This window comes from Macaca mulatta, chromosome 1 (assembly GCF_049350105.2).
Source record: "Macaca mulatta isolate MMU2019108-1 chromosome 1, T2T-MMU8v2.0, whole genome shotgun sequence".
Taxonomy (NCBI): Eukaryota; Metazoa; Chordata; class Mammalia; order Primates; family Cercopithecidae; genus Macaca; species Macaca mulatta.
The window spans coordinates 85505017-85525721 of record NC_133406.1 but is presented as its reverse complement, the minus strand read 5'-3'; the positions used below and the strand labels follow the sequence as shown (position 1 = coordinate 85525721).

The following is a 20705-nucleotide window of genomic DNA, read 5'->3' as shown; positions in this document are numbered from 1 at the left end:
AGGACGAGGAACTGAGGGTCCCAGTAAAGGGGCCGGGGCTGATACCTCAGCCCCACACACACCATCTCAGGAAAAATGACCGCGACAAAAAAGACAGGCAATAAACAAGCACCTTGAAAACCCAGAAACCATAAGCAAAACAAGACTATTAATAATATCCAAACAGAGAAGATGCTCAGGCCATGATGTAAGACCCAAAGGTTTTTCCAGGAAACTGGAGGAACACGAAAGAGTTCTAAGAAATTACAAGTACAAATGAAAAATGGTAGGAAGATAAAAACCTATACTAGAAACATACACTAGAATAGCAACACTAAAAGAAAGCCAAATAAGAAATGAGTGCCCAAACAGAAGACAGCAGGACTCAGAAAGCAAAAATGGGACTTGGAAAAAGAAAAGCATTCTTAAACAAACTGAAGAAATTTTCTGGACATACACTAGGATTTTCATACTAAGAAACATAACAGGAGAACATAGCTCATGAACAAATGGCAGACGCTGACAGGAGACACCTCACTCACAGAGACTGTCACCAAGACAGACCTCAATCCACCCTCTGTGACCTCAGAGGCCAGGGCCCATCCCCATTACCACATAGGAGCCACAGACACTGACAGGGGACACCTCACTAACAGAGGCCATCATCAAGATAGACCTCACTCCACCCTCTGTGACCTCAGAGGCCAGGGCCTATCCCCATCACCACATAGAAGCCAGAAACAGGAGTGCATACAGGAGGTCACAGCACAGTCTCTGCTTGCTGGGTGTGGACTCAGCATGGTGCAGTGGAGAGCAGTGGTGCCAGGCACCCAGTGAGCCAGCACTCACTCAGATCTCACTGTGTGTTTCCAGCAGAGCGCACAGTGTATTCACAGCCTCGGTCTCCGAGTGCTGGATCTTACTGTGTGTACCCACTAAGCATGTACAGTAGGTGCACAGCCATGATCTCAGAATGCTGGATGTGGGCAAATATGGTGCAGTGGCCTGGAACGGTGCCTGGCACAATGAGCGTCCGCACACGTGCATCTTACTCTGTGTGTGCCCTGCAAAGTGTACACAGCAAGCCCACCTGTCCGCCACCTCTAGGTCTGACTCCATCTTGTCCAGGCCTCTCATGACGCTGTCCAGCTGCTGGCCCTGGTGGTGCAGGACCCTCGCCGTGTCCTCCAGGCGTTTCTGGGATCCGGCCATGAGTCCCGTCAGCTCCTTGCCCCGGGTCCTGGGGCCAGACACGTCTGCCACAGCTCCAGGCTGAGACAGCAGCAGCTCCCTCCAGAAATGCTCAATGATGCTGAAGACCACATTTCGACTTGGCCGCAGGGAGCTGAACCAGTGCTTGGCATGGCCCTTCTCCAGGATGGTGATGGAGCTGAAGATAAAATGAGAAGTCTCCTTCTTGATCTCAACTATGCTGGAGAGGGGGAAGCTGACCAGAATCTCTCCAGTGCTGTCAGTCATGAACCTGAGTGACGGCAACGTTAAGGACAGTTGTCCAGCAACCCATCGCCTCTCGGGCTCCAGGTAGTAGGTGCATGGCCAGGCGTGGATGCAGATGTCCCTGCTCATCTGTTCCTGGGTCTGTCTGCGCCAAGGTCCAGGCCTCTTCTGCCTCTGAAGGAGAAGAGACAGTAACACTGTGCCATCACCCGTGGACTGGAGACACAAGCAACCATGAAAGGATGCCACCTCCCCTGCAGCTCTGGGCTCACACGGCTGCAGCACATGGCTGACTCTCTATCCACCTATGGCTGCAGGACAAAGCCCTTGTATCCTCTCGGCAGGTGAAGGAGGAGCAGCCAGAGCAGGAGGGCTGGTTTGGAACCAGGACCCCTGAGTCCCAGACTCATGCCCATCCCCCAGGCAGAGGGTTCATACTGTCATCTCCCTCACCACACTCTACGTCCCTGCACCCAGCAAAGCCACACTGCTTGGATCAGTGTCCACTGCTGGACGAGACTTGAGGAGGACATCACTGGAGACTTCGCCAGGGCCCTGGGCCTTAGACCTCAGTCCCAGGATATACTCTCAGACCGTTCCAAGGAGCACTGTCTTTTGGCCGTGATGTTCCTTTTAGACGCACATTCCCCTTCAGAAACTTCCATTCATCAACTTCATTGCATAGAGAAAATAATCCTGCAGACAAGTGTTTTCCCTTCTCATAACCCCAGCTAACCTTACAGCGTTCTACAGAACTGAGTAGTAACACGTACGTGTACTAACTTATTGTATGTATGTAGTTTTACATAGCTGCAAGCAATGAAGGTGTCCTATCATGTTTTCACATCTACATTTATCAGTACAGTTTGGAAAGTCTTGGATGATAGATTTGAACGAACCCTCATGGAACATGCAGCCCAACTCTCTCATCGTACAGATAATGTAAGGTTAAGGGCCTTGTGCAAGTTAATACGAGGGCCTTGTGTGAGATCCAGGCACTAGTGCAGGACTCTGCCAGGGTCAGAGCCAGGCCGGCGATGCCTAGCCAAGGTTCTGACAGCAGAGAGGGGTCCAAGGGTAGAGTGGCATTTCTCCCACTTCTCTCACAGAATTTCACTGTAACATGACTTTACTTATACAAACAGGACAGCCAGCCAGTGTAATTCCCCCAGACATCAAAAAGTGTGGGCTTTCCACGGCACGGCTAGAGGCTGTGGGGTCCTCCACTTTCTGGCAGCACATTCATGAGTCCCACTGTGTGCCAAATGCCCTGCTGGGCACCACCTACCCTGATCTGGTCCCTGGTTCCTGCAGCTCATACAGTTTACACTCTCAAGAGCCAGGTCTTTCATGCAACTGCTGCACTAGACACCATGTCCCCAACACAAGACTAGATAAGACACACTGAAAAGCCACACCTGCATTTGAAGAGATTGTATCAAATGAGACCCTAACTATAGGATATATGAGGACGCAGCCATCTGAGAACACACAATATGCTATCACACGCAGACCACAGGGTGCACAACCACTGCAGGGAAGGAGGTGTGGCTGGACTGTGGTGGCTGCCTGGCTAGTCTCCCCAGTCCACAGCTTGCCCATGTGGCCACAGGCAGAGCCCCCACCCAGCTTCTCCCACATCCGCCCTCCCTCCAGGGCATGGCACTCAGCACATGGAGAGTGCTGCCTGCTCATCTGGTTGGAAGTTGTGAGGGAGAAGGGCCCCATTTCATTCATTACCCTCCTCAGCAACAACCCATCACTGAGTGAATGGGATGGATGTTTGGGGCTTTAAGATGTCTGTGCAGCTGGGCCCCTGGGACATGGCTGAGGGGGTGGCCTTGACTGAATGCCCTGTGACCAGACAGATTCGGTCCCAATCAGGCTAATCAATGAGAAATCCTGCTGGAAGCCTAGACAGGAAGAGACTGGGTGGATGTGGATGGGATGCAGCTCTCCTTACATCCCTGTGTGTCCATGGCAGCTTCGGCCCAGACTGTTTTCCAGAATGCCTGTGGCAAGCAGCCTGGGGCCGCGACTGGTTTCTCCCTCTTGGCCAGAGAGAGGATGCGAGTTGGGTACTAAGGATGCCGTCTCCTCTGCGGGCAGAAGTAAGCAGGCTTGCCTTGCGGACATGCCCATTATAGCATGAGGGATTTCCTGAACCCGGGGCTCTCCAGCAGGGACGCAGATCTACCACGTGTGTAGCATCCACCTGGGATCCAGGCAGACAGGAAGCCCACTGTGCCGAGACGGCCGAGACCATGAAGGCTGGGGCCCCCTACAGGAAGGTGGAAGCCATCTCAGACCCACTGCAGCCCCTGGGTGATGCGTATGACATCTGCAAGGCCACTCTGCTCCAGGGTGTGGGTCCTTCACACCAGACTGCTCTCTGATGCCAGTAAATATTTAGGCAGCAAACGCCACACACCCACTCTCAGCTCACAACACCCTAAGATGTTTCTATTCGGGGACGTCAAGACTTTGTACAAATTTTATTTCATTGGGAAAGTAAGCATATGAAAAGTTCAACATTAGGAGGTCAGGAATATGGCTGCACCTGGGGAGAGGGGAAGGCCCTGCAGGGGCCTCTATGGGGCTGCTTCTGTCCACCTGGTGCCCTGGGTGCACTTGTGATTTTGCAGGCTCTGTTTTGATTCGTTGGTATTTCTGTACATAATGGTTCAATAAAAGGCTTATTGGATGTTTATAATAAACAACAGAAAATCACATTAAAATTAATAAACGCATGCATGACGGGGGTACCAGAACTAATTTCAGCTGGGTGCTACAATTCCAAGAGCATTTGAAACCACTGCCTCACGCAAAAGCCCAGGGAGAAGAGCACAGGCCACACAGATCCTGGCACGCTTCCTCTCACCAGCAACACAGGTGCAGAGTCAGGGCAACCAGCTCCACCCGAGTCTGTGGGCTCAGGCAAGTGAGTAAGCCCCTCCCTCCTGCCCCTATCCCTGAGCAGGGCTGACAGTTGTGTGGCCCCACAGCCTCAAGAGGTCAGGCAGGGCACTCTCAGGTGCTCGGCATAGCATAGCCACTCCCTGAGGCAGGACTATCCCTGTGAGCTCCCAGGAGCACCCACAAGCACTGGCTTGGCCTGGCAGGCAGAAGTGCCTAGAGCCTGCCATTGTCTTGAATCCACCCGTTTCATGACTGCCAGGGCGTTGCCACACCCAGGATCTGCCATTGGTCTCTCTGTTTTTAGTATCTGAACAGAGCTGGCCACAGACAACACCTAACCACAAAAACTCACACACAGAAGGATGAGGAGGAAGGAGAAGAGGGGGAGAGAGGGAGAAGGGGGAGAGAGGGAGAAGGGGAAGAGAGGAGGAAGAAACTTCACTCACAATGTGCTCAATATATACAAAAGTAAGGTGTCACATTAAAGTGAAATGACCCAACTCCTTCATAGCACAATGAATCTAACTTCTACACTGATGTGGCTCAAGTGTTCCACAAATATCTCCCAGTACTCCTCTTATATCTCTGTAGAAAGGTCAGGACTGAATTTCCCAGACACGCATACATGCCAATCAGCTGTCAATGTCCACTCTGTACATTAGTACAGATCGCCAGCTCTCATCGGTCGTGTGAACTAATCACTAATCACCAGTACAGCCAGCCCGCCACATCCTTGGGCTCCACATCCGTGTATTCAGCAACCCACAGGTCAAAAAATACTCAGAAAAAGAGCTGTCCCTGCACTGAACATGCATGGACTGTTTTTCATATCTTTATTCCCTAAGCAACACAGCACCAACTACCCCCACAGTATGCCACCATGGCAGGCTTGTAAGTGACAGAGATGGCATAAGGCTGACGGCAGAATGTGCAGAGGGGACACGTGATACCATGCCACTTCACCCCAGGGACTTGGGCATCTGCAGGAAGTCCTGGGACCAAACCACAGGTACTGAGGGTTGACTATACCTGAAATTAGGAGAAGCCAAAAAGGAAGCTGCTATATTAAGTAACAGAATTCTATCATCAACACAAAATAAGATACGAGACTTAGAAATAACAAAAATGTCAGGGTTTGAGGGACCCTGTAGGCAGCTTATCATGATGAAAGCTCGAAGAACCCAGGGCACCTTGGCTGACCATGTCTCCCAACTCCAAGAAAGCAGCTCTTAAGGAGGCACAGGACACAGTTCAGGCACCAAGGGAGGTCCAGGGGAGCAGACAGATAGAGACATTCAAAGGCCCGCAATGATGACATGGCCTCTGACTGCCACTGAGCAGTGAAGGCAGCAGGTGCCAGAGAACCTTCTGGAAGACGCTGCAAGGCCTGGGACTGCCGGGAAGGGGAGGCTTCTGCACTCTCGAGGAACACGCAACGCAGGGATAGCAACAGGCCAAGGCCAGCAGTGACCACAGCACCCAGTCACAGAGGAGAGCCAGGGCTCAGGGAGGCTGGAGCCCACGGGAGACCGAAGCCCACGGGAGACCTTGTGAGAACCTGTCTCAGCCAGACTGCAGGGAATCCCAACATCAACACACACAAAGCACCTCTCACTCTCCCTGCCCAGGAAGGCTCTGGGAAATTTAAGACTGGCCTCTTCCTCTGGGGAGGGCCTGACAGGTGGGCTCACAGCACACACCAAGGGCCTGGCACACCAGTGTCTGGCACATACCAAGGCCAAGCAGATCCACGGGTGGGCCAGAGCTGCTCTTCCTAGGCGATACCATCTGTCACCACCAGGTGGAGACCAGAGGGAGCCCTAGGCAGCAGGTATCTCACTGCACCTTCTTCTGCAACAGGGGAACACTCACCTGAGCACCCCACATGGCCCCTCAGGAGACACAGAAGAGGGCGCCAAGACCTTCAGTACCATGGCCAACGTAGCTACACCCCAGCACCCCCCGGGTCACAGCAAGGGCCCAGTGGGCCATACACAGCACCTGCCCCCTCCAGGGCCACCTGTTCCCCACCAGGGCCATGGCGAGGGCCCGGCAGGCCACACACAGGACCCATGATGCTGTCCTGCCACAGCAGCTGCAGGGCCACCCAGCAGGTTCTGGACTATGGGTACACAAAGATGTCTGCTTCTCAGAATTAGGAGGAGGATAAACTATACCAACTCAGTCATGGTCCTCAAAGTCAGGCAAGCCAGTACCCAAGGAGGGGCCGTGGCCCTCCCTGCTTAGCGCTGGAGTTGCTGTGCCTGTGCTCCTGGCTGAAGAGGCTGCCCAGACCTCAGCCATACCTGGCCTTCGAGGGGAGGGACCACACCTCACCACCACCACCTCCATACAGAGAGCTAGACACGGCATGGACAGTGAACGTGTGCTAACCATTGCTAAGCAGGCATGGTTGGGAGGTATTCCAGGAGTGTGGAGGGAAATTATGCACAAACTTCCTGGAGAAATCCTGTTACTGGTATTGCAGCACAGTTTACAGCTCTGGAAACATCACCTCACCTTCTGGACCTGTTTACCCACTGTTAAAATAACCAGAAGACCTAAGGTCACCAGCTCTAAAATGTTTCAAATTCAAAAAGAAAGCTGGGCATGCTGGTGTGCACCTGTGGTCCCAGCTACTCAGGAGGCTGAGGTAGGAGGATCACTTGAGCCTGGGAGGTCCAGGCTGCGGTGAGTCGTGATTGTACCACTGCACTCCAGCCTGGGCAATAGAGTGAAATTCCGTCTCTTTAAAAAAAGAAAAAAAAGAAAGAAGGTAAAAAGACCAAACAACTAGGACATGAACAACCAAGGCTCTTCTCATCACCACATTTTAAACAATAAATACAAGGAAAGTATTCAAGTTTGACAACAACCCAGGAAGAAGCCAGAAGAGAAACTTGTAGCCATGCTTTTCCAATTGCAGGTTTCCAGGGCTTCATTCCCAGAAAACCTTAGCCAATGGAGATGCAGTGCAAGGACAGAAGTGAGGACACCCCACGGAACATCAGAAGCAGCCCAATCTTGGACACGACCCCCACGCTGGCCAGCCATTCCCCTACCCGACGACACGCCTGGCCCCACACAGAGGCCAGGGGAGAACATGGTCCCTGTTCACCTCCAACGCCAGACCCTCCTCCTGGGGCCCTGATCCCACCCTCTCTCTCTCAGCCCCAAGACCTCTCCGGCCCTCCCATGCCAGGCACTGCACTCTCCGTGAAGGACCATGCATGGTCTCCATCACAACTACACAGCTCTGCTGGGGTGGAATGAAAGTGGCCACACACAAGACACCAACACAGGGTGTGCTGCCCCACGGGACCTCACTTACAAAAACGTGGTAGCTGGACCTGGTCCCTGAGCCGAGGGGCCTTGCTGAGAGTCACTGAACCCTGGTTCCCTGGCCACTACCCTCTCCAGGTCTCCAACCCTACTTCCATGAGCGCCTGCATCCACTCTCCTTGGCCTTGGCCTCCTCATGTACCTGACTGCACAGGGCACAACCTCTCCTCCTTGCACCCTCTTTTTCCAGGTGAGACAACACAGGCCAGAAACTCAACATCACCCACAAGCCGCTACCTCCCAAACACCCACTCCAGCCAGACTCCCTCACGCTTCAAACTTGGACCTCTGATCACTCGCTGATCTGCCCCAACCCCAACGGGCAATCCAACTTCACAGGCCCTCCCCTATCACCCGCTGGGCATCTGTCCCCGACCCTAACAGGCACCCCAACTTCACAGTCCCTCCCCTATCACCCACTGGGCATTTGCCCCCACCCCTAATGGGTACCCCAACTTCACAGCCCCTCCTTCAGCTCCTCTCCTATCACCTGCTGGGCATCTCCTACCACCCCTAATGGGCACCCCAGTGTAGCAGCACCAGAGTCGGTTCCTCTTTCAGTAAAGGCACCACCGGCCCAGGACTTCTGACTCCTCTCTTCCTCCCCCTCACAAACATGCCATGAGCATGTCCTGGCAGCTGTGTCCCCGCCTTCCACCCCAAGACCACGCCACTGACCTGGCACAGGTATTGTCTGGGCCAACCAGCACAAGCAACACACTTGGGGAAGGAGTCGTAGTCACAGGGACTCACTCATCACACACTACAATCTGTACAATGGTTCTCTTTCAGTCTTTCCATCATATGTGTGACCCCTGAGTGATACTCAATATCCAGGAAACAATCTACTTTTAGTTACTTTCCACAGTTCTACCATCCAAGGCAGTCCTCCCTCTCTCCACACCTGGACAACCTCTCAGGCAACCTCCTGACCTCATGCTGTACCCATCACCCACTCCCCCTCCAGCAGTCAATGAGACAGTCATTGAACAGAATTAGAATATGTCACTTCTCTGCCCAAAGCCCTTCCCTGTGTACTTGGAATGGGATCCAAGTTCCTCACCACAGCCTCCTGGGCTCTGCGGGACGTGTGGCCTCCCCGCCCTGGCCTCCCCCTGCCCTCTGCTCCCAGCAGCCTTTCCATGCCAGGAAGTCTCATTGGTGGCTCCACTCCTCAGGTCTTTGTTCAGAGGGCTTCCTCACCTTCCTAAGGCACTGTCACCAACCACGGCCCAAGCAAAACTCAAGAGAGCTGGTATTTTCATGACTGTCACACTAGAGAAGGCAACTGTCATGGGAGGGCCGCAAGGCCTGCTGTACACCATAGGCACCCAGTGAATTTGTGCTGAGTCGACCACAACCACACCACATGGAAACAGGGCTGTGCCAATGCCCTCCTGTACCACACAGTTCTGCAATTAGGCTAAGTCCTGGAGCCCTCCCGGTGTCCCTGCCTGCTGCAATCTGCAACCTGCCTCCTCCAGTGCAGGTATGGGCCTGGAGACCCATGCTGACCCTGAGAACACACAGCTGAATTCTCGAGGGAGGTCATGGCCAGGGGCCCAAAGGTGTCTGCAGCCAACCCACACAAGTGACGCTCTTGAGGAGGAAGTCTGCAGCACAGGGATGGCTCAGTACGCAGGACAATCTGTACAATGGGTCTCTTTCAGCATTTCCATCACTCAAGGATTCCCTGAGTGAGGCTCAGTATCCAGTAAACAACCTATTTTTAGTTAATTTCCACAGTCACAGAACAAACATCTTGCACACTTTCCACTAACTCGCGACCAAGAAGCTCAGAGAGAACAGTGGTGGCTGTGTGTGCCCACAGGGGCGGTAGGGTGCAGCCAATCTTTCCAGGCTCCCCTCCCCTCCTCCCCAGACCCTCTTTCCACTCCCTCAGAGGTTCCCAACTCTAGCCATAAGGTGCAGATACGCTCATTGGAGCTGTTTGCATTCAACACAGTGACAGAGGAGCACACATTCGGCACAAAGCGTACTGCATTTTCTCCAAAGTGCTGACTTAAAACCCCTCCTGGCCAGGCACAGTGGCTCACACCTGTAATCTCAGCACTCTGGGAGGCTGAGGTAGGAGGATCACTTCGGCCCAGAAGGCAGAAGTTGCAGTGAGCCAAGATTGTACTACTGCACTCCAGCCTGAGTGACAATGGAAGACCCTGTCTTAAAACAAAAACAATAAAAACAACCTAATGGAGTACTGTGTGGGGCCCAAGAATGTGGATTTCTTGCCATTCCCAAGCGATCCCAGGGCTGACCTAGGGGGCTCTGGGTGACACAAGCCTGTGTTCCAGTTCCATGAGGGCTGATAACACTCCAGGCCTCCTGTGTATACAGCAGTGACACTGACCCCAGGGGGCACCCTGCGGACCAGGGACCAAGGTCGATTAAGGTCAATTTGTCAATATTGAGGTCAATATGTGGCAAGATGCTACAGCATATTGTCAAGTAAAAAACAAAAGGCTAAAAGCAGCAAAAGTTTACATATGTATATCATACACGATGGAGAAAGAGACTCTGTGTGTGTGTGTGTGTGCACATGCGCGTGAACGTATAGGCAAGGACTGGGGGGACAGAAGAGCAGAGAGCGAGAATGAAGGAATGAATGAATGTGAAGGAACGTGGAAAAGCCAGCTCTGCACCAGGAAATAAAAACTGGTCATCTCAGTCAGGCGTGGTGGCTCATGCCTGTAATCCCAGCACTTTGGGAGGCCAAGTCGGGCAGATCACAAGGTCAGGAGTTCGAGACCAGCCTGACCAACATGGTGAAACCTGTCTCTACTAAAAATACAAAAATTAGCCGGGCATGGTGGTACGCGCCTGTAATCCCCGCTACTCAGGAGGCTGAGGCAGGAGAATCACTTGAACCTGGGAGGTGGAGGTTGCAGTGAGCCAAAATCGTGCCATTGCACTCCAGCCTGGGCGACAGAGTAAGATGCCATCTCAAAAACCAAACAAACAAACAAACCAAAAAAACCCACTCGTCTCTGGATGGAACTGGAGGTGATTCTTTCTCCGCACTGTAACTTCTCCAGACATTCTGATTCTCTAGTGTAAAAAAAAAAAAAAAAACCAATAAACGATTGCATACCGTGACCACACAAGTCACAATGGGGCTGACCAGGAAGGGACCATAGCACACACTGAATCACACAATCCCCAAAACAACTCTCCACCTCCTGTCCCTGCCCCCATAACCCACCTTTACCTGGACTCAGACTCCCAAAACTCACTTTCCTCCTAGTCCTCCCTCCAACTCCTCAGACCTTGGTCCTCCCTCTTCTGCTCCTCCCTGTTCTCCTGGGTAAACCTCACACCCCTTGGAAAGAGTCTTCCAGCAAGGCTGAGCCCCAGCACTCCTAGAACCTCCCGTATCCCCACTCATAAGGGTAAATAAAACATTTCCATTGCTTCATAAAGGGAAGGCAGGTGCCCCTCTCTCCCTTAGCATGCCTGTTTGGTCTGGAATGAGACAGCCCAGTGTCCACATTTTACAAGACACAGTCACGGTCTGATGGCCCCTAGACTGTCATCAGACCTCCAAACCTAACTCAAAGGCCTCTCACTGTGTGCAAACCAGCACAAGCTGCCTCTCCTTTCTCTGCGAGAGATGAGCGGTTCTAACTGCTCCTCCTTCCGTCTCCCTGTCAAGATGCCTGGGAAATGCTGCCCAGACTCTGCACTCTCTCACAGAGCGCCTATGCGCACACAGCCTGCCAGGCTTCATGGGCAATAAATCTGCTATCTTCCCCTCTGCATCCATGTGGGTAGGTCTGAGCTGATTTCTCCAGCACACCAAGACATACATCACACAGGGTCCCCCTTGGCCCCCACTTCTGTGTCCTGGCTGAAAATCACAGAGTACCCTGACCCCTCTGTGCCCCAACCACAGGTTTTCCCCACCAGGCTTCAACCCAATCCAGGGCCTTGAACATTTCCAGGCATGGAAGAAAGGATCTAGGTTTACTACAAAGAAAATGACCTTGGCCCTGAGCCAAATTCCTGAAACCTTCCTATAAACTGCATAACCCATCCCTCTTCCAAGAGACATACCTAGGCAGGACATCCCTTTTCCCTTACTGCCCATCTCGAGGACTGCTGCAGCCCACTCTATATGAAAGTTCCCCTAACAAAAGTTCTAGGCAGGGCCTGGCGCAGTGGCTCACACCTGTAATCTCAGCACTCAGGGAGGCCAAGGCAGGAGGATCGCTTGAGCCCAAGAGTTCGACACTGGCTTGGGCAACACAGAGACCCTGTCTCTACAAAAAAAAAAAAAAAAACAAACCCAGAAAACTAAGCTGGGCATAGTGGCTCATGCCTGTAGTCCCAGCTACTTGGGAGGCTGAAGCAGGAGAATTAGTCAAGCCCAGGAGGTGGAGGCTGCAGTAAGCTGTGATTGCGCCACTGCACACCCTGTCTCCCCCCTATCCCCCACCAAAAAAACCGCCCTGGGCTCACCATGCATTTAGCACTTCTTTCTTTGGTATCCCAACTGGTCCCACCTGAGGACAGTGTGGGAAACTCCCTTGCCACCACTTTTGGGGTAACTCCAGTTGTAAGCTTGGCAAAACACTACTCATGTCACTACTCCAACGTCCTCCCATTTCAGCCCCGCTCATGTGTACACAGCCCCAAATGCCTACCCACACTCCCACCACACCTTCATTTCACACCCTCCCTCATTCCCCACCATCTTCTCCAGACACCCGTCATCCCCTGGGGCCCCTTGCCATGCCCTCCAGGTCCTCTGTGGGCCCCATTCTCCCATCTAGGTTACCCTGCCCCCTCCAGCCCCCCCCCCCACCATTTTCCTCCAGGTCCCCACCATCCTCTCTAGATCCCACTGTCCCCTCCAGGTGCCACTGATCCCTCCAGGTCCCCACTGTCTCCATCCCCTCCAAGTGCTACCATCCCCTCCAGATCCCCACTGTCCCCTCCAGGTCCCCAATGTCCCCATCTCCTTCAAGTGCCACCGTCCTCTCCAGGTCCCCACCGTCCTCACCAGGTCCCCACTTGTCCCCATCCCCTCCAGATCCCACCATCCCCTCCAGGTCCCCACTCTCCCCATCCCCTCCAGATCCCACCATCCCCTCCAGGTCCCCACTCTTCCCATCCCCTCCAGGTCCCAACTCTTTCCATCCACTACAGGTCCCACCGTCCCCTCCAGATCCCCACTGTCTCCATCCCCTCCAAGTGCCACCGTCCTCTCCAGGTCCCCACCGTCCCCTCCAGGACCCTACCATGTCCGCCAGATCCCACCATTCCAGGGCCCCCCAGCTCTCCCTCTGGGTCCCACCATCCATGGGCGCCCCCGCACCACCGCACTCCCACCCCTAGAACCGCCTCTGTCTCCGCCCCTCTTCCAGCGCAGCCCGCATACTCCCCACCCCCCGGGGATGTGGGAAGGAGGACTCGGGGTGTCAGCCACAGCGCGCGGACTGAGCCGAGGGAGTACGCTACGGCTTGGGCCGGGCCCCAAACAGACCACCGTTGTCGCTCACCTGGGAAAAGCCAGACGTGACCCACAGGCGTTCGCGGCGCCTCTACCCCTCGGCGCCTGCGCAGTGAAGACAGCGGCGAGCCGCGCGCATGCGTGTAGGGCCGAAGCCCCAGGGGCTGGTCGGGCGGAAACGCGGCGCTCTCTGTCTTCTGGTTTCGAGGCTGGTCCTTACCGTTTCCGCTCCGGCGGAAGTGAGGAGGAGGGTCCTTCGACCCGTGCGGAGCTGGATGGACCGCGAGACGCTCGCCCTTGCTGACCGCCACTTCCGAGGCCTGGGGGGTGGTGTCCCCGGCGTCGGCCAGGCTCCAGGCCGGGTAGCCTTCGTCTCGGAGCCGGGCGCCTTCTCCTACGCCGACTTTGTGCGGGGCTTCCTCCTGCCCAACCTGCCCTGCGTGTTCTCCAGCGCCTTCACGCAGGGCTGGGGCAGCCGGCGGCGCTGGGTGACGCCCGCGGGGAGGCCCGACTTCGACCACCTGCTACGGACCTACGGTGGGGCGGCGGGCACAGACCCCGGGCGGGGAGGACAGGCCGGCGGGACCCAGGCCCAGGAGGCCTTTGCCTAGAGAGGGCACCAGGGAGGGTGAGGGGGGCCAGGCGCGTGGCCCTGGAGAGTTCCTCTGCAGACGGTTTGGAGTGAGGACGGGGCCCAGGGAGATGGCATGGACCGTCCCTGACTTTCATTTCAGGAGACGTGGTTGTACCAGTTGCAAACTGTGGGGTCCAAGAATACAACTCGAACCCCAAAGAGCACATGCCTCTCAGAGACTACATCACCTACTGGAAAGAGTACATCGAGGGGGGCTACTCCTCTCCCAGGGGCTGTCTCTACCTCAAAGACTGGCACCTGTGCAGGTAATGGGGTTTGGGACGCACCGAGGCGCTGCCTTCCCTAGCGCTGCGGGAACCCAGAGGCCTTTCTGATGAAGGTGGCCCCCGGCTGCACAAAGAGGAACTATTTTTCCCCATGAGGCACTTTAATCTGTTTAAAAGAAACTGGATTGTCTTCCGCATGGCTGCAAGTGTTCTTCTTTGGGAGATCAGTATGTTTTATTTATTTTATTTTATTTTTTTTTTTGAGATAGATCCCCTCAGCCTCCCTAGTAGCCGGGATTACAGGCATGCACCTCCACGCCCGGCTATTTTTTTTTTTTTTTTTTTTTTTAAGAGACTACGTTTCGCCATATTGCCCAGGCTGTTCTTGAACTCCTGAGCTCAAGTGATGCATCCACCTCAGCATCTCAAAGCACTGGGATTATAGGCATGATCAGTACTTTTTCATAAGCAGAACCATTGTGGTCAGACTGCCCCCACCCCACTCCCCCACCAGCAGCTGGCTCAGAGTAGGTGCTGGGGCTCTTTGGGGGCTGCAGCCATCTGAAAGCTCCACTGAAGCCAAGTGATCTCAGTTGCCCCACTCGTGCTGCCCTAGTCCTCGTGCCTCACGTGCTGTCGATGGTGCCCTTGCGCCCTCCTCACAGGGACTTCCCGGTGGAGGACGTTTTCACCCTGCCTGTGTACTTCTCATCCGACTGGCTGAATGAGTTCTGGGACGCACTGGATGTGGATGACTACCGCTTTGTCTACGCAGGGCCTGCAGGCAGCTGGTGAGGCCACAGATGTGGAACCCAAAGGGACCCGGTGACGGAGCAGACCGGGAGGCTCAGGGTGGCAGGAGGGGTCTGCTTGGCACAGGCTTCACAGTGGGTGCCATTCCTTGAGACCAAGGGGCCACCCCTCCTTCAGTTGGACCAGGCCTCTGGGGTGCCAAACAAAGCCCATACCAGCCCCTACGGGCACGAACCAGGCGCTCTTGCTGCTGCAGGTCCCCATTCCATGCTGACATCTTCCGCTCCTTCAGCTGGTCTGTCAATGTCTGTGGGAGGAAGAAGTGGCTCCTCTTCCCCCCAGGGCAGGAAGAGGCCCTGCGGGACCGCCATGGCAACCTGCCCTATGACGTGACCTCCCCAGCACTCTGCGATACGCACCTGCACCCGCGGAGCCAGCTTGCGGGCCCACCCTTGGAGATCACGCAGGAGGCGGGCGAGATGGTGTTTGTGCCCAGTGGCTGGCACCACCAGGTGCACAACCTGGTAATGTGCTGCTCTCCTGCCCTCTATCAGGGGCTTTCCTGCAGGAAGACGGCAGCACCACCTACCCACTCTCCCAGCCAGAGTGGGGCTGGAATGGGGTGGCTCATGGGTGAGGCTGACCCTTTCACAAGGTGGTGTCACTGAGGCCTAACCTCTGTTTCACCCCCTCCTGGTCCCTGGGTCTACTTGCTCTGGGTTCACTGGCTGAGGTGGTCCGAGCCCACCACCCACTTCCCTGCTGAGCAAGCCCTGCTGGGAGACAGGAAGGCCTTCTTGGCTGCAGAGGGCTGGACCCCACAGTGGGTTCCTGGTGCAGGAGATGTGGGCTAGTTGGGGGCACCTGCCATGGGCTCAGGCCTGCCTGTACTGTGTCCCTTCCAGGACGACACCATCTCCATCAACCACAACTGGGTCAATGGCTTCAACCTGGCTAACATGTGGCGCTTCCTGCAGCAGGAGCTATGTGCCGTGCAGGAAGAGGTCAGCGAGTGGAGGGACTCCATGCCTGACTGGCACCACCACTGCCAGGTGGAGCAGCTGCGTGTGGAGGCTATCAGTGCCAGGTCCCTGGGAGGCCTTCAGGCTCAGGGCGGGTGTGGCTGTCAGGCCGAGCTGTGGGTAGGTGCCGGCTGTGACTGTGGGACAGCCTGGGCTGAGCCCTGGGGGAGGCTTTCAGGCTGCATGGCTCAGATTCCTTTGGTCACTGCCCGGCTTCTCAGCGCCTCTGTCTTATTGGTCCCCTCTTCGTCCTTGGGGACTGGGCGCATGTTGGATCCTTTGCAACTTGGACTGTGTCCATGGTGTCATCTCACTGGCCTCTTCCCTCTGCCCAGGTCATCATGAGGTCCTGCTCGGGCATCAACTTTGAAGAGTTTTACCACTTCCTCAAGGTCATCGCTGAGAAGAGGCTCCTGGTCCTGAGGGAGGCGGCCGCTGAGGACGGTGCTGGGTTGGGCTTCGAACAGGCAGCCTTTGATGCTGGGCGCATCACAGAGGTGCTGGCCTCCTTGGTTGCACACCCCAGCTTCCAGAGAGTGGACACCAGCGCGTTCTCACTGCGTCCCAAAGAGCTGCTGCAGCAGCTGAGGGAGGCTGTTGATGCCGCTGTGGCCCCATAGCACCTGTCTTGAGGACAGAAGGACGGGTGGATGAGAGGCAGCCTCCTGCTCCAGGGCCCTTCCAGAAATAAAGACTGCCCTCCCTGTGACCTGGGGCCCATCCCTGTCGAGGCTCGTGGCCTGCCTGTCCATGGCCACTGCCTGGGTGCCTGTTTTCAGGTGAGGCCCAATGAGGTCAGGGACCCAAGAAGGGATGTGGCCCTTCTGACCTGCAGCAGGCCTGCTGGGAGCTTGGAGATGGCGCCATGACCTGGCTCTTTTGGGGGCCCTGCCTCCTTAGGCCAGGATGCCTGAGCTGACAGGAGTCTGTGTCTGATGTGCCTTCTCTGGAGGCTCCTCTCAGCCCGGTCCTCTCGTCTCAGGCCATTGGGCCACCCCTGGCTCTGCCCTGTGGGCTCAGGAAGAGGTTGGAGCAGCGCTGGGCAAGCTCACCAGGGCCTCCAGGCAGGACTGGGTTGGCCTCCATCACCTCCAGGTGATGGGCTGTGGAGCCAGTGGCCAGGGCCTTCCTCTGGGTACCCAGAGGGGAGGGCTGGGCTGGGCTGGCCTCTGCCACCTCCCTGCCTTTGGAGTAGCCTTCGAAGGGCCTGTGGGTACCTGGAGAGGCCACGGGTGTGGGGGTGGAATCCCATCTGCTGCTGAATCCTCATTTGGGCCTGAGGGGCTGTGCCTGCTGTGCACTCACAGCTGGGTCTTCGCAAGGATGCTGTTCTCAGGAGTGGTGGGTCTCTGGCCCCTCTTCACACTGGGCATGATGGAGGTGTGGGCAGACTCGTCCAGGCCAATCAAGGCACAGCGGTGAGCAGTGGAGGCCTGTCGTGGGGAATGGACTCTCGTGGGATCCTTCTGCAGAGGATGCCCCAGGCCTGAACTCCCTAGTGGATCCACAGTTTGTGGAGACTGGCACTCTGCCAGCCCTGTCCTTGACCCAGAGTGCAGCACTTTTTCAGTTGGCCCCTGGTTGGCTGCCCCACCCCAGGAGGGGAGGAGTCATCTGAATCCGCAGGGATGGCATGTGCCATGACTGTGTGCATTGCCTGCCCATGGCATCCACTGGGGCTGCTGGCACTTGTATAGGATGGAAGCCCCTAAGAAGGGCCGGGGTTTCTGTCTGCTCTGTTCAATGAATCATGTGAAGTGCCTGCAAAAGCAGCTTTACACAGTAGGTGCTTCGTATGTGTCTGTCCAGTGAATGAGCTCCAGCCACCAATTTTCCAGGGACCTGTATGCTGGGCCCCCCTGCTAGCTCCCAGGGACCCCTGGTCTGCACGGAAATGCCCTGAGACATCATCCGGCCTCCTACAGATTGAGCTGGCACTGCCCAAACCACAGGTGGCAAAGGTGCTTTGTGGGGGAGGAGGGGGAGGTAGCAAATATGCGTGACTGCAGACTTGCCAGGACCAGGCCCAGGCTGAGTGTGGGCGTAGCACACCCTTTTAGCCCTTCCAGTAACCTCTGAGCTTGGGCCTCTTGGCACCTACCACACAGGCTGAGGCCAAGGGTTGGGGTATGTGCCCTGGGCACTGCCAGCAGCCAGCTGAGGTGCCTCTGCCTGAGCTGGGGCTCCCCTTTGAGCAGCAGGTCCAGCACCTGCAGGGGAGGGGCACCACCAGGTGGTGGGCACCAGGTGTCCTTCAGCTTCTCTCATGATGAGGGCAGCACTGAGGACCCCAGGGCAGCCCCCAATGCAAGCTGGCAGCTCAAGGTAGCACAGGTCGCAGCCCATTACCATCCAGGCTGCGTGCGTGGTCCTGCGCTCCTGAACTGTGTGAAGACCCTCGTGTTTCTGCAGTCAGGAGGCAGTGCACAGACACTCCCGAGAGCCCTGCTAGCGTCAGTCACTTTTTCTTAAAGCAAGCATAGAGAATCTCAGGCCGGGGCTGTTACAGGTGCAGCAAAGCAGCAAATGCTAGAAGCTCTGTGGGGGAGATAGAGCCCTCCGCAGGGCAACGGCTGAACTGCAGCTGGCATCGATGACTCCATACTCAAAGACCATGGACTCCTTTTGCCTACCTCCAGGTTGGCAAAACAAAACAAAAATGCTGACACCAGGGCCAGGTGGGTGGTGGGGCAGCCGCTGCGCAGAGTGTGGCTAGACAGCAGTTTGAAGTATCAGGCTGGATGCCCCTTTCCCAAGTATGCTGCCCTGGGATCCTGTCCAGGGTTGGGGAGGCATGTTGTCAGCACATGTGAGGGTCTTCGCAGAGTGAATCGCACCTCTGCAAGAAGTCTGAAAGGCTGCATTGCCCTGAGAACCAGCCTCCTGGAGTGCGAGGTGAGGAGCTGCAGATGTGTGGCAGTTAGGCCCTGCCCTTTGCGTGTCATCCCTATCGAGTGTGAGAAAGGACAGGCAGGCTGCAGCTAACTGGTGCTCCAGAGGAAAGGGGTCAGATAAACAATGCAGATGCTCGACCTAAGGCTACGTGTTTGCTGCACAAAGATGGATATACTTGCAAGTGTGGGGACAATGGCTGTGTACCACACCATGCCTGGGTGAGGGCGTGCAGTGGCCGAGATTCCTTGGGGAGTGGGACCTGTGGGCCCCCACAGGAAGGCTGGAAAAGTCAGGCCCTGCTGTGTCTGCACAGACTCTAGCCTGGGAGGACACAGAGCAAGGGAGCATGATGGGGCCTATGGGTGCCTGCCCTGCCCTGAGCTTGCAATTGTGATTGGCTGGAATCCGTGGAGGCAGAGACAGGAGCCCCAAGTCAAGTCGTTGCTGGCTGTGGCGAAGCCAGGTTCTCTGCATCCAGAGGGCTGTGGCCTCCAGAGAAGGTGTCTCCCCCAGGGACCAAGACCATCCTCATGCTTGTGCCCTTCTGCCCACTGAGCCAGCAGAAGGGGCAACTCCTTGGCCAGCTACCCTGAAGCCCACATCCCAGGTGTAGGGCATCCCTGATAGCCACGTCCTACCCTTTGTTCATCCATGCTCCAGAGTGTCAGCCTCAGCCCTGTCCCCCATCCACCACTGTGGGTGGTTGTGGCAGGTAATGGTGCCAGCGTCCCACCCAACTGCAACTACCAGCTGCATCTTGGATCCCCAGGCAGACAGAAGGCAGGCCCTGGTTTCCAAGTCAGTGACTCCTTCCACTGGCGTAGAAGGCTTCATTTCCAAGCCCTGGCTTCACAGGTTTCCCTCCCACCTGTCCAGGGAAGGGGAGAGGGGATGTGGGGTGGGGAAAGGCATCATCCTCAGAGTTGCAGGGCTGATCCAGGAGACCCTGGCCTAGCCCAGGTGGTCAGTCATGTGGTCAATGCCAATGGCTACAACCTTGGGCCACTAGAGGAGCATGGACAGTCCTTTTCCCTACGCCCTGGGCCTGAGCTTGGCCAAGGGTAGGGAGCAAGATGTCCAGTGTCCTGTGGTCTGTACCCCCAAACTCAGCAGCCCTGGAGGCAGGAACTCCAGGGACCTGGGCCTCTCTCTCCTGCCTGGGGGCTGACCCCAGAAGTCCCCTTCCACAGGCCCCAGTTACCCTCCCACTGCAGGCTCTGACCTACAGGAAAACAGCTGGAGCTGGGCTCCTACCCTGTTCCTCTGGGAGAGCCAGACCCTGTCCTGAAGCTAGAGGAAAATCCACGGGTAGAATCCTGCATAAGCACACCCCAAATAGACCCCACCTGGGGCCCCAGGCCCCAAACAGACCCTGCCTGGACCTCTGGCCCCGCCTAGGGAGCCGGAGGTCGGTGGATCCTGGCCTTCCTCTGTAGCCTGCCACCCCCTCCCCTGCAGGAAGGCACCAGAGTGTCCACCCCCGCGGCCCCACTGAGAGATGCGTGCCTGCTCCCATTGGAGGCCTTCGGCCCCAAGGCAGGGCCTGCCTGCTCCCTAGACCGGTCCCCTGGCCTCTGCCCCGTGTCGGGAATCGGGGTCTTGGATGTTACCTTCAAATCCGGCCAGCTTCCCGCCACAGCGAAGGAGAATCGGACGCCCCGTGCCAGGGACTTGCAGCAGGGACGTGGGCCAGGTCCTCACTGCCTTTGCTTCTGGGACCCTGTGAGGGCAGGAACCGGAGTCTTGCCCTCATGACTTTGGTTGGCGGCAGTGCCAGGTGGGAAGTTTCCGGTCGGGCACTGTGTGGGGGCGGGAGGGACAGGCGGGGAGGAGGCGGGATAGGGAGGGGAGGGGCGGGAGGGCAAGGTGGCGCGGGGATGGGAGGGAGGCGGGGAGAGGACGGGATGGGAGGGGCAGGCAGGGCGGGCCGCGGGGGCCAGGATGACCCTGGGGCTTCCCTGGCTTCAGGTGCCTTCTGAGCAGAGCTGGGTCCGCTGCCCCCTGGT

General features: G+C 56.3%; 2 protein-coding genes across 12 annotated transcripts in view; one reads left to right on the top strand and one right to left on the bottom strand.

Moving 5' to 3' along the window:
* SNAP47 (synaptosome associated protein 47) overlaps positions 1–20705 on the bottom strand; it is a 52270-nt gene extending 31565 nt beyond the window's left edge. For 2 of the 6 annotated variants that reach the window (XM_077939210.1, XM_001087289.5), the window contains exons 1-2: positions 13218–13261; positions 1070–1611 (exon numbers count right to left, since the gene is read on the bottom strand). In XM_077939210.1, the coding sequence (XP_077795336.1) occupies positions 1070–1566 (497 nt within the window). In that variant the 5' untranslated portion in view covers positions 1567–1611; positions 13218–13261. Of the gene's footprint in view, positions 1–1069; positions 1612–10697; positions 10765–13217; positions 13262–13388; positions 14500–20309 lie in introns of those variants that run through there. The other 4 variants (XM_028826343.2, XM_015114553.3, XM_028826337.2 and 1 more) reach the window with 4 other exon arrangements.
* JMJD4 (jumonji domain containing 4) lies at positions 13387–17589 on the top strand. Of its 6 annotated transcripts, none has more exons than XM_077939132.1 (6): positions 13387–13705; positions 13903–14068; positions 14695–14820; positions 15039–15306; positions 15760–15834; positions 16140–17589. In XM_077939132.1, exons 1-6 carry the CDS (start codon positions 13444–13446, stop codon positions 16422–16424), a joined length of 1182 nt encoding a protein of 393 aa, XP_077795258.1. In that variant the 5' UTR covers positions 13387–13443; the 3' UTR covers positions 16425–17589. The 6 variants fall into 6 exon arrangements, with proteins under 6 accessions (XP_077795258.1, XP_077795252.1, XP_001086458.3 ...); XM_077939126.1 differs by having other exon boundaries at positions 15760–15924; XM_001086458.5 differs by having other exon boundaries at positions 15688–15786.